The sequence below is a fragment of the Rattus norvegicus genome, chromosome 7 (genome assembly GCF_036323735.1).
Source record: "Rattus norvegicus strain BN/NHsdMcwi chromosome 7, GRCr8, whole genome shotgun sequence".
NCBI classification, from domain to species: domain Eukaryota; kingdom Metazoa; phylum Chordata; class Mammalia; order Rodentia; family Muridae; genus Rattus; species Rattus norvegicus.
Genome location: NC_086025.1, coordinates 114279356 through 114295452, shown reverse-complemented (window position 1 = coordinate 114295452; position 16097 = coordinate 114279356). Strand labels below are relative to the sequence as shown.

Genomic DNA, 16097 nt, shown 5'->3' with positions numbered 1-16097 from the left:
AAAAGAGTTGGTACCTACCTGATGCTGATTTTCCGGTCATCGGGGTAGGCAGGTTTGGTTCTCGAGGTGCTGGGCCCCCTTGAGAATTCTTATCCCAAAGGTTCACATTCTTGTAGTTATAACTGTTAGGGTCTCCCCAAGCTGAAGTGCCATCATCGATGTCCATTTTTCGACTAATTGACTGTGGGGATGGCTCCTCCCAACCACTGGGTTCATCATCCTTAGGGGTTGCAGGTTGGGGCCCACTGCTCCAGTTGGAATTAGAAGGTCGAACATTGCCTTGAGGTGGTGGGGGTGGGCCTCCCCATGAACCAGAAGCCTCTGGCTGTGGTGGCGGTGGCTGCTGCTGCTGCTGTTGGTGTTGTTTATTCCAGGAATTAGGCTGTCTGCCAGTCTCATTCCATGCAGGGGATCTTTTGCAATCTTCCCACCCACCTTTTGAAGCGAGGTTTGTATTCCCACCATTGCCCCAAGTTCCAATTTCACTCTGCCCTCCTTCACCCCACCCAGACACAGGCTTATTGGCAGAACTTTCCCAATTGTTATTTTTCACTTGATCAACCTCCTCGCCCCAACCATTCTTCCCAGAAGTCCATCCTTGGTTGGGCTGGCGCCCACCTCCCCACCCCTGATCCTTACAAGAACTCTCATTCCAAGAGGAAGGTGTCTTTTCATCCGCTCGTCCTCCTCCCCAGTTAGAAGAGTTGTTGTTCTTGTAGTCATTCCAGCCTCCTGTACTCTTGGGGTCTTTCCACTCTGTTGAGGCTGAGAGCTCCCCCCATCCAGACTTCATTTGATTGCTTTGGCTGGGTGCATCTCCCCAGCCCCCTGAGTTCTTGGTCTGTGTGGCAGCGCTCTCCCACCCCTCAGTTCCTTTGTCAGATTTCCCCTCAGGCCTTGGCACCTCTTCAATATCCCACACTGTGTCCTGCTTAATTTGAGTTTGGCCCCAGCCAGTGTTTGAGAGCACCCTAGGGTCCAAATCAGTCCGGCTCAAAAGAGTCTGCAAGACAGCCTGGCAATCAGGATGTGCGGGCCTGTATGACCGACGACCAGAATTATGACTGTCGCTACTTCCTGCTTTGTGGTTGCTTCCAGTGCTTTGACCTCCAACTTCACTTCCTGCGGAGCTGGAAGATCTTCCCCAACAGGGAGCCTGGGCATTGCCTTGGTTTTCTGGGAGGGGGTGGCCCTTTTGATTGTCCCATGCTCCAGTGCTAGAATTTGGTTGGTTTGGACCACTCCATTCTCCAATTTTCAACTCATCAGACCCAGTCGGCTGTTTCCATTCTCCCTGAGAGACCCCAGATGTCATTTTGTTCCCTTCACCCCATTTGTTGTCATTAGAGTCCTGAGGGCCAAAATTCCAGGACCCACCCGTAGACCTGTTATTGTTGTCCCAAGAGTCACTTTGTGACCCAGTTGGTTTTGGAACGGAAGCTCCTTTCCAGGAGTCCTCTCTGTCTTTTCCATTGTTCCCATTGTTTCCAGAATTGCTTTGTCCAGAGACTGTGTCAGCTCCAGAAGGCCCCCTAGCTGCGCCCCAAGACCCAACACTCCCAGTCTTTCGATCTCCAGTGCTTTGTGAAGGGGCATCAGTGCTCCTGGAGGTGTTCCCCAAGCCCATTCCAAAGGGCATTCCCTTATTTTCCATGGGGTTTGGTGAACTTAAGTTCAAGGAGTTAGTGTTTCCGTTTTTTGGTCCATCAGTGTTATGAATCTGAGCCTGTTCTCTGCCAGAGACAACAAAATTAACACCCGCATTCTCCATCTTTGACTGCTGTTCCCTGGATGCCTGACCTACTGTGCTGACTTGTGCACTGGAACTGCTACCTTCTGCCTCCAACACCCCTTTCCTACAAGTTCCTTCTTGGACCAATGCTGGCCAGGCAGATGGGTTGCTATTTGGGTTAAAGTTGCTGAAGCCAGAGCCAGGTCCAATTCTATCTTGACCACTGGTACTCCTCCAGGTTCCTAGTCCATTGTTGCTATCTGAAGTAGAGTTGGGAGACTGAACAGATTTAGCCTTAGGGTCAGATTTCCAGACCCCAAGATTACATTCATTCCCAGAACTTGCAGACTGGCACTGGCTCCCTTTGCCTTTGTTACTAGTGGTGCTTCCTGGCAGAGCGCTCTTCTCAGAGCCAGGGTTCGAGGCACTGTTGTTATCGGTGGTGTTTTCGGAAGAAGATTCAGTGTCTTTGCTGGCAATACAAGGCCACTCTTCCATGTCAGACCCGTCTACAATCACCTTGTCCCAGATGTGAATTGGGTTGGGGGAGGCGCCGTTGTTGGAGGAGGCTCCCGGGCCCCAAGTGGAATTTGCATAATTTGAAGCAGCAGCACCTCCAAGGGTTGACTCTGGGAAAGAGAGCATCTGTTAACCACCTGGAGCACTGACTGCCCCTGAAAAGCTCAGGGCATCCCCTAGACTAGCTTGCTTACCTGGTTGGTTTTCTGGAGTGATTTTAGTACAGTAGCTAGAGTTACCCCTTTACATGAGCGTGTGTCCCATGTCATAGTGCCAGTGCAGAGGTCAGAGGACAATTGGTTGGAGTTGGTTCTCTCCTTTTACCATGTGCACCTTAGGGATTGGAACTCAGGCCATCAGGCTTTTGAGGACACTCTAGAGTTCCTCTCTGTCACTGCCTAGTGCTGTATGTGCTACAACTAACTCCATATCAGCTCTCAAAAGCTACCCACTCTACTTGCCAATCTTGCTGAAACACAAGGACCTTCTTGTATCCTAAGAAAATGCAGCAAACCTTAAATGTGCTGTGATCTTTAACCTATCCTAACACCCCACCCCTTTGGTTCTATTACTGCTCTCTGAGAGCGTTCAACAATTCCTTAGTGCACAGAAAAGCAAAAGCTGCTAGTTGGTTTCATTAAGATGTTCTATGATCTAAGGCCCACCAGTCTTTCCAGTTGTATCTTTTATAACCTACAAAGATGTCTACAGTTTTACTCTGGGCACCATTTTAGGCTGGCATCTACTGTTTTTCTCCTCCCAAGGCCACACAGTGAAATTTATTCATCTTTTTAGACATACTTCAAGTGCCACTTTATCTATGAAGCAACTTCTGAGCTTGTCACCTGAAAAATCTTGTCTCTAGCAAGAGCCATTTTTCTCAGTGTGGTGTGTGTTCACATCCTTCCTTTCCCACACTGGCCTTTTCACTGAGAGCCTATCTTGCTAATGTATGAATTCCACACACATTCTGCTCAGTAAGCCTTCTCTGAATGATGAGTGCCCCTTAGCTAGCTTTGAAGAAATGGGAGTGTGCGACAGACATGTTCAGACTCCCAAAGGGATTAAGTCTGATAAATCAGTACTGCACAGCATATAGCTCAACAGAAAGTACTAGCATACCTAGTGTGTATGAGGGGGAAATAATGTGTTTTAATAATTTTTTTCTAATTTTTCCATTAAAACAAATTAAAAACAACATATATAAAACGAGGAAGCACAGAATCTTAACACCTCGAGACTATGCTGGTCTTGCCTATGCTTGATGGTATTCAAAGTCTAGTTGGTTTTCTCTAAAATTTGTTTTTAGGATTATGTTTAGTTATGTGCATGTGTACTATGTGGTACATATGAAGAGGACAACTTCTGGGAGTCAGCCCTTTCTTTCCACTCTGTGGGTGGGGCCTGAAGATGAACTCAGGCCATCAAGCGTGGTGGCAACTACCTTTGCCTGTTTATCTCTATAGCTCTCAATTTTAATATAACCTAAAAAGGCACATTGTTTTTTAAAAGGGACTGGAAACTCTTCGCTACTTAAACTCTTGGTGGCATATGATCTCACAAACCTGAGGTAGGAAGATCATGGGCCTGACACCAACCTAGGCTATACCTAAGATCCTGTTTCAAAAGGCAAGACAGAAAGAACTCTCAAGACTTCTAACAAAACTCCTCAGGGAAAGATCCCTCATGTCTATATTACAATGTCTAGCATAGTTCAAAATCCAGGCTTCTAAAATTAAACACTGATTTAAAAAAAAAAAAGAAAAGAAAAACCAAGCCCTTGTTTAAAAACTATAGGATGGTATTATTATTATCATCTGGTATTCTCTGAAGATTCTATACTACAACGTAAGTCATCATTCTGGAAGCATAGAGTTCTGGAAAAGGATTTAGAAAAAGCCCCATGCAAGTCTCACTTCCTGAACACAGCCGAGGAACTACACAGTCTATGCTTTCACGCCAAGATAGCACAACCCAGCTGAGAGAACCGCCCATGCAGATCCTATGTTGGGGCCCTCACCCATCTGCTGCCCAGTACTAACTCTATATTAACAATTGATTCCAGGAAACAAACAAAGGAACGCTCTCCCGCTTTCCTGGCTTTCCTGGCGTCGTGTCTTACCTGGTGCCGTCCCACTCTCGCTCTGCAGCAGCGCTCCTGTCACTTGTGCGTTGTTGGGGTTTGCTCCAGGTGCTGTGCAGGGAGGAGGCCCCGCCCCACCCCCTAGGAGCATGCAGGACGGTGGAGGGGGCTGCCCACGTTTTAGTAACACTTTGTGGTCCTGCTGGCAACGGAATCGCGGTGGCACCTCCCGAGGCATGTAGCGGGCGGCGCTTGGCGGTTGTCCGTTCGGCACTGCCACCCTTTTGGCATTGTTGCCACCATTGACTGGTGGCGATGGAGAGCTGCCAATTGGGCTGGCGGCCGTTGGTTGGCTTAAACTTGGTTTCGTCACTTCGGGCACTGAAAGACAGGAGTTGGGGAAGTCTTCTAAATTAAATACATTTTTCTAAAATCTGTTTTAAAGAGCTTACACTTTGTTCTCAAACGATAGGCTTTTTAAAATTCCTGTAGGATGTTCACCTTACTAGGGTAGGAGTGGAGGTAGCAGGCGACACTGATAAATAATAAAAAGAGCACATCCTACTATTTAAGTGGGAGAAATTAAGCAACCGTCACTCACTGCACCAAATCCTGGAAGGTACAGTTGTAGCCAAGCACTCAGTAGCCCAGAGGACTTTCCCTTCCTCTAATTTCTTTTCTTTTCTTTTCTTTTCTTTCTTTCTTTCTTTTTTTTTTTTTTTTTGGGAGCTGGGGACCGAACCCAGGGCCTTGCGCTTGCTAGGCAAGCGCTCTACCGCTGAGCTAAATCCCCAACTCCCCTCTAATTTCTTAATAAAAAAAAAATTACATTTACCTTTTCTTTCTTTCTTTGAGACAGGTTTCTTTATGTAGCCCTGGCTGTCCTCCGACTTAGAGCTCCACCTGCCTCTGCATCCTAAGTGCTGGAATTAACGGTGTGCGCTAGCACCTGGCTCTACATTTTTGTTCCTTTTCGTTCTGTGTACACATGCTACGGTACACATGTGGAGGCCATAGAACACCCTGAGTGAGTGGCTGGTTCTATCATGTGAGTCCTCGGGCTGGAACTTAGGTTGTGAGCTCTGGCAGCTTTACTCTCTGAGCTAAAGGTTGTAGACAACCAGTCTATTTCTTTGAAGTCCTCTGTGAACTTTTTCTGAAGATCCTGACTAGGCACAAGACGCACACTTTGCCTATGATCTTACAACATAACATACTGAATTATATTTGAAGTCTCTACTTACAGACCTCTCTCTCATTGATGTTAAGTTCCTCAAGAACAGAAACCATCATTCATTCTCCTCTCCGTAGAACAGACACAGAACTGGCACCTACAGAGGCCTACAGGCCTAGAGAATCACAATATTCCACATGACTTTGGTTCCTACAGCCACCTGGTCAAAAGGTTTATCTGTGACTGTTTCAACATAACAAAAATATTAGAAATCTTTCAGCTTTTGTTTTTAAAACACGTTTTAGCTCTTCCATTGCTATAAAAAGTCAAATAGTACAGAAATGTGCACAGCAGCCATGAAATCACTACACCCAGGTGGACCTGCCGGCTCCCACCTCCACCCTGACTACAGAGGTTCTTACTCTCCACTTCCTGTCTTCATCTTAGAAAAGACCACCACTGTGTATTTCTCTTTTATAAATTCAGACTTATGATTGAACAACAGTTTTGAATACTTTCATGATAACAAAAAATCATTCCTCCCAAGAAAATCTGCCCAGCACACAGAGACTGGCAATACTATAGGAATAATCTGAGGCCCGCATTCCTGCCAAGCAACTCTGGGAGCAGTATTGCTTTGACTGCTGAAATGATGCTGGCCCAGCATGTTGCCATTTAACTGCCTCCTTTATGAGGAGAGAGATACATCATCAGAAAACAGGGGCCCAGACTAGCCACCACTGGGCACTACTGAATACTGTGAGTGACAGGAGAAAAGAATAGTTGGCTGAAGTAAGTTCCAGGCAACTCATGTGTCTATTCTTAGCCAATCACAAGATAGCACTGGCCTCCCAGTGAAAGGGTGGTGGCTGTAATGTGATGAGCAGAATAAAAACTTAAACCAGTCATTGTCTAATATTAACATAGTACCATCCACAGAACATCTAGCAGATGATGGACAAATAACTAGTAAATATCTGTTTCTGGAATATTCCACATGTCATTACTAATCTTCATTTCTCATATGAGAATAAAGCCGGGCAGATTTCTTTCAGCTACATTGCGATGCTGCCCTTCTACAAATGGTTTAGGCTCTCTAAGTTAAAGTTGTCACATGCCTTAACTTTATTAAATAAGACAATGACAGAGCAGCCTAATGAGAGTAAGGGCAGACTAACTTTATAATATACACAGCTGCTTCAACCCCAAACTCTGGTCAGTGTTTTATATTGTGCCAGAATCCTTGTACAACTCCTTGTGGCATTTTCCCCAATCATATCAAAGACAGGACAGATGTGGCAAGGAGAGCACAGCTCCACTACTTTTCTTCTGACATGGTGCTGGCTCTAGGGCTCAGGTGCTGACAATTCCAGGACGTGGTTAGAGAACTTCATTGTGCTGGAGGGCCTGGCCAACATCGTCTTGATTTTTTTCTTTATTATACTTCTCTATGAATGTTAAACAAACAAGGAACAGCAGGATGGCTCAGTAGGTAGAGGTGCTTTCAACCAAGCCTAGAATCCCTGGAACCCACAGGCTGGACTGAGAAATGACTACTGCAAGGTGTCCTCTGACCACATCTGCACACAGTAAGTAAATGTAAATGTAAAACACCGGAAAGGCAAGCAAGACTCTTGACATCTCCTGGAGACGAAGCAGACACAGTTCCAAAGTTCCACTCAAAGTTAAGACGTCAGAATTGGTGTGAGCTGTCTGTCTGACAGAGACCACCAGGCCTGGGAGTGCTGCCCTTCAGGCCTCTCCTCAGTGTTAGTGATTTGTAGGCTGAAGCAGAAATAGTTCTGAAATGAGCTACTCTAGCCACCAAATCATGTTTATTTGGTTCAAAAGCCTCGAGGCCTCAGTTTCTTGGCCAGAGAGAGCCTATGAAGGTTTTAAGGAGTGGTGTGGCTGCCTGGCTTCTGACCCCTGGATTTAATTCCACCAAAACAACAACAACAAAACAAAAGAAACCAAAGCAACCAAAGTCTATGCTTTAAATAAAGTCTCTTGTCTCACAGGAAGTGAAAACCCTGTAAAATACTGTGTGTCCTATTTTCTAATTTCTCCTCATGTACCTTTAAGAACTACACTCCATTGACTCAGTCTTTCCTGCTCCACTCTTTTAACTTATACCACTCTCTTATACTCTTTTATTTTGCTTTTCAACTTCTAATTGTCATCATTTCTGAGAGTGTAAGGAAGGTGCCTTTTTTTTTTTTTTTTCAGGAAAGTGTTCTTTAGAAATGTTTGAACTTGGCAAACTTCTGAATTTGTGCAAGAGACCAAAGAACTGCACAGAACCAATTACAAGCTACCACTTCCTACATCTTAATGGGGCCGCATGCACGCATGTATGCATGTACTCATGCTTGCAAACCCTTCTACAAATATTTGTGAAAGGGCTAGGGATATAATTCTGTGGTGCGCTCTAAATTCATTCCCCAGTACCAGAAAAGGAAAACTAAAACTAAACAAAAACAGTTAAAACCATAGAAGATATACCATTTTAGGTTAATAATTAAAAGATCTCATAGACTGGCCTATGCACAGGTGACTAGCCCATATTATGTGATTCTCAGTGACATTCAGCCCCCCTCGACTTCTTCACCTTCTACTCACACACTGGCTTCTGCTCATTATCACCCTCCTCCAGTCACCAATGTCTTCACTGCCAGCCTAGAGGGAATCTGGTATTTGCTCTCATGCCTGCAACTCCTGACTACTGGTTCTTCTGAGATTTACTCTAGCTGGCTCTTTAGTTTTCCTCATTTCCCTTTGGGGTCCTCCACACTGTGGAGCAAGGGTTAAACAGAGGCTGTTTAACACTCAATGGACATAAGGTTTCAGTTTCAACAAATCAACTATGTACCAGGAGAGTGAAAGGAGCCATAGAAAGTGGCTGTGCTTCAAGGCTTTATTTAAGGACAGTGAGCCAGAAATTTTATATTCTTAGACACTGTTCTTGGAAACAAAAAACCAAGAATTCTTTTTGCTCACAGGTAGTATAAAAACAAGCAGCAGGTTAGATTTGGCTTGTAGGACACAGAAGCAGCTTCTGATTTTAAACATCTTTTAGTGATAATTCCAAAATAGCAGCTGGTTTGGCCATTAGCTGACGTGGATGTACAGACCACACTCCAAACAGGAGTCTCCAACTCACTACCAACTTCCCACCTCAGTCTCTCAAGTGCTGGGTGGGATAGCAGGTACAAGTCACCACACCTGGCATCAGTTTATGTCTACTTCTTAAAAAATTACATTTGTTCATTTGTGTATGTGTGTGGCATATGCAGGCCACTGTGTGAGTGTGGCAACTAGAGGACAACTTGTTGTAAGTCAATTCTCCCAATAACGAACAGATGGGCCCTGCCTACTTCTCACAGGAGTTACTTGAGAACAAACTCTTCTTCAGAGGCTTTAGCTACTGGTGTGTAATTGTTTGCCAAACCATTATCTCCGCCTTAGGTCCTTTTATCCTCTCCCTTCCCCTCAAACTCTTTCCCCAGCCCTAAGCTCCATTATCTCAGCACAATGAAGGCATCACCCGACTTGGTAGAGGTGTTTAGGTCACCTGTCCTCACCCAACACTCGAGGTTCCCCAGGACCGCAGAGCTGAACTCCCTCCTCTTTATCAGCAGTTCTATCCAGGCTGTCCACTCTCCTTCCCTCCCATATGAGAACCCTGAGCTCACATGTCTTTGCGCATGCTTTATGACAGCTCATATTCATTCATCTTAGAGACACCAGCTTGCTCTCTCTTCTTCCCTACTTGTGTGTATGTAGTTTTGATGTGTGAGAGAGCATATAGGCGTGTACATACCACAAAACATGTAGATTTCAGGGGACAATTTCTAAGTTTGTTTTATCCTTCCATCATAAAACTCAGATCATCGAGCTTGAATGGCAAGTAATTTTACCCACTGATTCATCTCACCGGCCCTAGTTCCATTTCCAACCAAATGTCCCCACCTATTAGAACGCACAAGTACCTCTAGTGTGGGGCTATGTAGATAGTCTAAATTATCTGAGCCGCTGTCATGCACTCACTATATAGGCTTCCTGGAATAAGCTCAGAAGCCAGTGTAGTAAAATGACCCACAATCCCAGATATGCTGATGGGAAATGCTTTCCTTCTGATGTGTGCCAATGAAGCATGGGGAAAGGCTATGATTTAATGCTTTGAACCACAGTATCTGAAAACTGATCCCACTGAGCTACACGATTTCCCATTTCTTTAACTCAGTGTTGGTACTTCTGGGGTCAAAATAAGCCCCACTGAAAACAAAAACAAAGTGGATATTTACTGTGGACATGTTCAATTCTAGCTACCAGAGGACTGAGGATCCCCAGTTAGGAAGACACGAAAGCTACACAATCCCATGTATTTGAACTTGCCTAAAATGATAAATTCTTTGGCTGACATGACCCAATCTGTGCCTGGTCCATGGTCCACACTGATGTCCATTACAGACTGGCAATTCCCACCCTGGACACTTTCTAGCAGCTAAAGGCCACATTAGTTTTAGCCATTTCATTGCATACTGATAGCTCTCATTAAGCCAACCATTATCCTATAGCACCCTTCAACAAGGCTAAACTGTTATGGCCAAATTCTGCCATTAGGTAGTTTGTGTAATTGGGCTTTTAACCTTAGACTAACCCTCCCTGTGAAGTTTTACCCTAACCTGAGTTATTGCATGATTTTGGAAACCATTTTGTCTAATATCCATAAAAGAGAATCTAAACTTATTCCTAAGTCCTTCCTTTTCCTATTAGCTGAGTAGTAGGCACAGCGTATCCTCATAGAACTTGGAGTCAAAACCCCTGTCCTACTCTCCCCTCTGGAATTCTGACCTGTATTGACTGGTTTTTGTGTCAACCTGACACAAGCTAGAGAAGGAGCTTTAGTTGAGGAAATGCCTCCATGAGGCCCAGCTGTAAGGCATTTTTTCTCAATTAGAAAATCTGAATAGAGCCTTTCCTCCCCAACTTGCTTTCTGGTTATGGTGTTTTGCTGCAGCAATGAAAACCCTAACTAAGACATCACCGCACTGTTTATAATGGTGGAGGATAAAGGAAGAACACAGAACCAATCTACTGCTTTTCTGAAATACAGAAAAATCTTACTTCAATCCTTGTACAACCCAAGACTTGGCACCAACAGTCTTTTCTTTTTTCTCTGCTGGGGAAAGAGTAGATTCATCGTTAAGGGGAGATCGCTTAAGGAAGATAACTATTGTTGGGGAGAGAAAATGGAACCAGAAATGTCAGCTCAGGAGAAGAATGAGGAGAGATCCCAATAGACAAAGACTTGACCAAGAAAAAGAATAAACCTAGCAAGTCTGGTAAGTCTGACACACCTCAAATTATAAATATGTACATGCTTTTTTAACTTCCTGTCTTCTCCTTGGAGACCTGAGCAACCCTCAGCTCCTTTAGGATTATCTGACTTTATTTTCTGGTTGAGGAAGTAGGAAGAGTAAGAAGACAGAGAAGTGAATCTCATCCACGATAGGCATGAAAAAGACTTCAGTAGAAAGGAGTGCACAAGGAGGAAAGCTCCATTTCTTTCTCTTTCTTCCTTTTTTAAAGACTTTGGCATAAGATAGAATAATCTGTTTGAGAACAGATCTGATATTTATCTATTTATTTATTTATTTGAGAAAGAATGCCCAATGAACTTTGTTTTCTGATGAAACACCACTGACCATGGCTTAAGTAGCTAGGCTTAGGAACCCAAATTCTACCATGGTCTCCATGTTCTACCAACATAGAGCCTGGCCTGTCAAGAAAACACCAATCTTCACACCCAAAAGTCCTTTAATAGGCAGTAGCACATGCCCATAACCCCAGTCCTCAGGCAGCAGAGGCAGGATGATCACTGTAAGGTCAAGGATAGCTTGGTCAACACCAAGAGGCTCAGAGTGGCTATAGCTAGATACTGAAATTTTGTCTGTCTCTTTCTCTCTCTGACATGTGCGTGCATACACGGAGACACACTAAATCCTATCCAAGTCCATTCACATAGTCTACTTCTAAAAAAGTTTAGAAAAAAAATGTATTTGTTGGATTTTCCTAAAAGAAAGCCTACACAATTGTGGGTTATGAACTGGCTGAACCAGACAAGAGAAGAACACTATTCTACTAACCAATTAAGATAATTGTAGGGGTTGGGGATTTAGCTCAGTGGTAGAGCGCTTGCCTAGCAAGTGCAAGGCCCTGGGTTCGGTCCCCAGCTCCGAAAAAAAGAAAAAAAAAAAAAAGATAATTGTAAAAACAAATTTTCAGTTTACTTTCTAAATCACTTCACAGTCCCAGGGCACAATCTTCTTTGAAATGTCTTTGACTAGAAATACAATATACTAATGTGTAAGCGTCTGACAACTTTCTTTTCATAATTATATTTCTTAGGAAAACTATCTTAGATAAAATATCTCTGAAGACTGACCACCTTTACTGACCCTTCTTCTATCACTGAACAACATTCGGCCTGTTGGTCAAACTGACCAAATCAAACCAAACTATCATTAGAAGGACTTGCATCAATCCAAGTCTCCATTACCCTTATCTGATTTTTTTTTCTTTTTAAAGCCAGGGCAAAGGTTTTCATTTCATGGGGCCTCATGGACACTTCATGCACACCTATAAATGCTCCAGCTTAGAGTAAAGGTCTGGCAGCAGCCTGGGCTTGTGCACTCTGACGACTCTATTATATGTTTTTCTAATACACACCTAATTGAGAACCACGTATTAATGTGCTCAAATATAAGTAGTATCTAAAGGAATTCTTTCTCCTACTCTTAAGGCCTGCTAACCCAAAGTGACCATTACCAAATAAAACTACATAATTAGAACCAGGAAAGCAGAAAGAACCATAGGAAAGGACAGACTGAGAAACACCTAAGGGTCACTTGCTTCTGTTTGCAACACACAATTTTTCAAGCAGAGTTAACTTATTCAAAATCTGGCATCTTTTAAAATGTGAACATTCTAGATGTGACACTCCATTTTCAGACAAATATGTACTCCACGGACCAAGACTGGAAAGTGCTCTCTGGAATTTCCATCTGAACTAGGAGTTGATCATTTGTTCCTGTTCTACTACAAGTTCTGTTCAAAATCATGATTCACACACTTTTAAAACAAAGTATTTACTCTTTTGTTTCCTAAAAATGTAAGGCCAACTAGAAAGACAGTTCCAAGTGCTTTTAGTTTGTCATTACTGCTCTGCAGTGACTGCAGACAACCCACCTTAATTACTGTGCACCCACTCTCTCCTGAGTGGACTGCAGGCTGAGTCAGCAGCACCGGGAAACCTACACAGAGAGAATGAAACTCTTACCTTTGGTTTTTTGTTCCGTGACCTGAAAAGGAAATAACAGATATAAGTAAATAAAATTTGCTTTTTAGTTCAATAATATATTGTATGATCATTTTAATTTTATTAACAGGCAATTCAAGTTGTCAGTATATACAGTACTCAGCCTCAGTTGAAATCTAAAACAGCTGGGAGTCAATTTAGACATCTTTCTAGAGCTGTTTAGCCATACTCACACACCTTGGATATTTGGAGGAAATCTAAATTAAAACAACAACAGCCACCCCCATTCCACTCACTAAATGACACAGACCCTATATTGGAGTTGTGTTAACCATTTTGATTGCTCTAATTTTTAGAAAGTCAAATAGATGTGGCCAGAAACTCAATTCACCACTAATACAAAAAGATCCCCTCCTGAGTATGAACTCAAATACTTTTGAGCAAAAACCTAAAAAGCCATCATGAATTTCAGTCTCATCAGGAATTTCACTTGCAAAGGGAGATTTGAAACCAAGTCCATGTGACTCAGTTACTGACTTACGTGGTGGAAATTCAGTCATCTCTCCTAACAGGGTTTTGGGTAATGGTAAAATCAGCAATCCCAAGTTCAATTGAAATCTGCTGTCATCATCAAAATTTATACCATAAAGCAGAGTGGTAAGACTGAATTGTGCAAAATTTGAACAAAATTTTATGAGCGTTTTATAAAAGTACTTCTTTATGTCATAACTAAGATTTTATGAAAAGGTCTTTAAATGATGGGTGACTAAATATAGTAATAAACTTGGGGTGTGTGTGGGGGAATCTTTGAAGCCAGATGGAAACTGCTTCTTGGGGAGGTGGGACAACAACATGGAGATACTCATCATATACCTGCCCCCCTCCCTCTTTCTTTCCCTTCCCCCTCCCTTTTTATATTTATTGAGACAGGATCTCATGTAGTCCAGGCTAGCCTGAACTCTTTTTTTAATATTTTATTTATTTATTTACTTATTCACTTATTTATATGAGTACACTGTAGCTGTCTTCATCCACACCAGAAGAGGACATCAGATCCCATTACAGATGGTTGTGAGCCACCATGTGGTTGCTATGATTTGAACTCAGGATCTCTAGAAGAACAGCCCATGCTCTTAACCACTGAGCCGTCTCTCTACCCCATATACTCCCTATAATATAAAAACAAAACCACAAAAGAAAAACATCCCAAAGAAGTAAGCCAAAATTCTAGCCATGGATTGATTACAGTATTAAGACTGAGATTCTAACCTACTTTTCAAAAAGTTGGTCTGCTGAAGTACATTTACACTGATTATCTAACTGTAAGAAGAGTTATTAAAAATGAACTCAAAAGGGTTGGGGATTTAGCTCAGTGGTAGAGCGCTTGCCTAGGAAGCACAAGGCCCTGGGTTCGGTCCCCAGCTCCGAAAAAAAGAACCAAAAGAAAAAAAAAAAAAAAAACCAAACTCAAAGTCCTCCATGCCCAGGGACCACAGAAAAAGAGGGGCAGAAAGACTGTAAGAGCTAGAAGTCTTGAGGACCAAAACAGTTCTGAACCCGACAGAGCCACTGTACTCACATATTCACAGCAGCTAGAAAAGGCCTGAACCAAATCAACCTGGCTAGCAATCCAGCATGAAGAGGGAGGCACCTTGAGACCCCACCCTGAGCTCTGGACCTACTAACAGTTGTCGCTTCAGAGTCAGAGTGGCGTTCTTAAAGGGTGAGGCCCATGGTAGGTTTTTAGTGGGCCTGGAAGGAGATGGCTCCGCACCCTTGACAGAACAAATTACAATCAGAGGCTATAAAAAAAAAGGGGGGGGGGGAGACAGGATACTGGGAGGTGGGGGGGAGAGAAGCTGAGAGAGGAATGGGAGGATTAAATATAGTCAAAGTTTATGTACAGCATGTTATATAAAATTCCCAAAAGCAATAAAAATATATTAAACAAAAATATGGTGAGAGATAAGCTCATAAAAGTAACTATTTTTATTAGGCATTGTTTTATATACTTTCAATATATTACCTAAAATGTAATTAAATACATAGCTAAATAATTTAAAAATGAATGTCACCATCTTCTTTGAAAGACACATGTGGCTAGTAATCATTCCGGACTACTGCTATTCATGAACATATGGTCATCTTTGGAGGGCATGTCCTGTAGCTGGCCAGCACTCAAACAGATTTTAGCACACTTAGACTCTGAATCTAACCTAAACCATCTATTCTTAGGATTCCCTAGAGTGTTTCTTACATTTTTGCATTAAAGGATAAGCTGACTGGACTACACTGAAATCTGTGGAAGTGTCTTAAAATGAACATGTTCCCCACTACTAATTGCTACAGAACTCAGTGAAACACCCTGTACATTTTTCTATAATCCCCAATTATCCAAGAATGAATGGGTTTGATCCACATACCAATTCCTGAAGGCAATTTAGGTTTTATTCCACTGTAACTATTTCCTGGAATGCCAGTTTGAAGATTAGTTGTATAGAAGTCAATGCTTTCCCCATTTGTAAGCAACAAATCTAAATCATGTTGAATATGTCTTCTTTTTTCTTTTTTTTCTTTCTTTTTTTTTTTTTTTTTTTCGGAGCTGGGGACCGAACCCAGGGCCTTGCGGTTGCTAGGCAAGCGCTCTACCACTGAGCTAAATCCCCAACCCCTGAATATGTCTTATAATGTGGGTCCTGTTACAACAGCCAATTCTCAGATGGTGAAAAGCTGGACAGTGAGAGCCTATGTCTTGCCAACATTACACAATGCTCCTTTTGCAGTGTCAGCCTAATGAATGAATGGAGTCCTTCTTTACACCTCTCTGGTGAATGGGAATTTAACATGGTTTACTCAGGGATGGTTCTGGAAAGAGCAAACTGCCATTGAACACAGTGGAAAGGGGCTCATGTTTAATTTCTGTGTGGAAGAAATTTAATTTTAGCCCTAAATGAAAGTCAATGTTTTAATAAAATTACACTGGCATCATTCATTCTTTTTCTATATCCAGGGCTGAGGACTGAACCCAGAACACTCTTCTACCAAGTTACACACGCAGCCTCCACCATTCATCCATGTTCATTCACTCACTCAACAAACGTTCTGAACAACTCCTGGGTAAGAGACACACAGACACATGGATGCTGTTGACATAAATATAAAACGACTTCAAGACATTTATATCTAGTTCAAGGAGGAAAAGACACAAAGAGGTGGTTAAAAAACAATGAGGAAAGAAAGCAAGCCATGGAAGCTGTATAATGGC

At 42.8% G+C, this 16097-nt stretch overlaps 1 protein-coding gene across 16 annotated transcripts in view; it reads right to left on the bottom strand.

The window, feature by feature from the left end:
• Positions 1–16097, bottom strand: part of Tnrc6b (trinucleotide repeat containing adaptor 6B) — a 217437-nt gene that overhangs the window by 54558 nt on the left and 146782 nt on the right. For 15 of the 16 annotated variants that reach the window (NM_138845.4, XM_039078367.2, XM_063262963.1 and 12 more), the window contains 3 exon segments: positions 19–2361; positions 4374–4715; positions 12854–12875. In NM_138845.4, coding sequence (NP_620200.2) covers positions 19–2361; positions 4374–4715; positions 12854–12875 — 2707 coding nt within the window. 16 annotated transcript variants of the gene reach the window in all.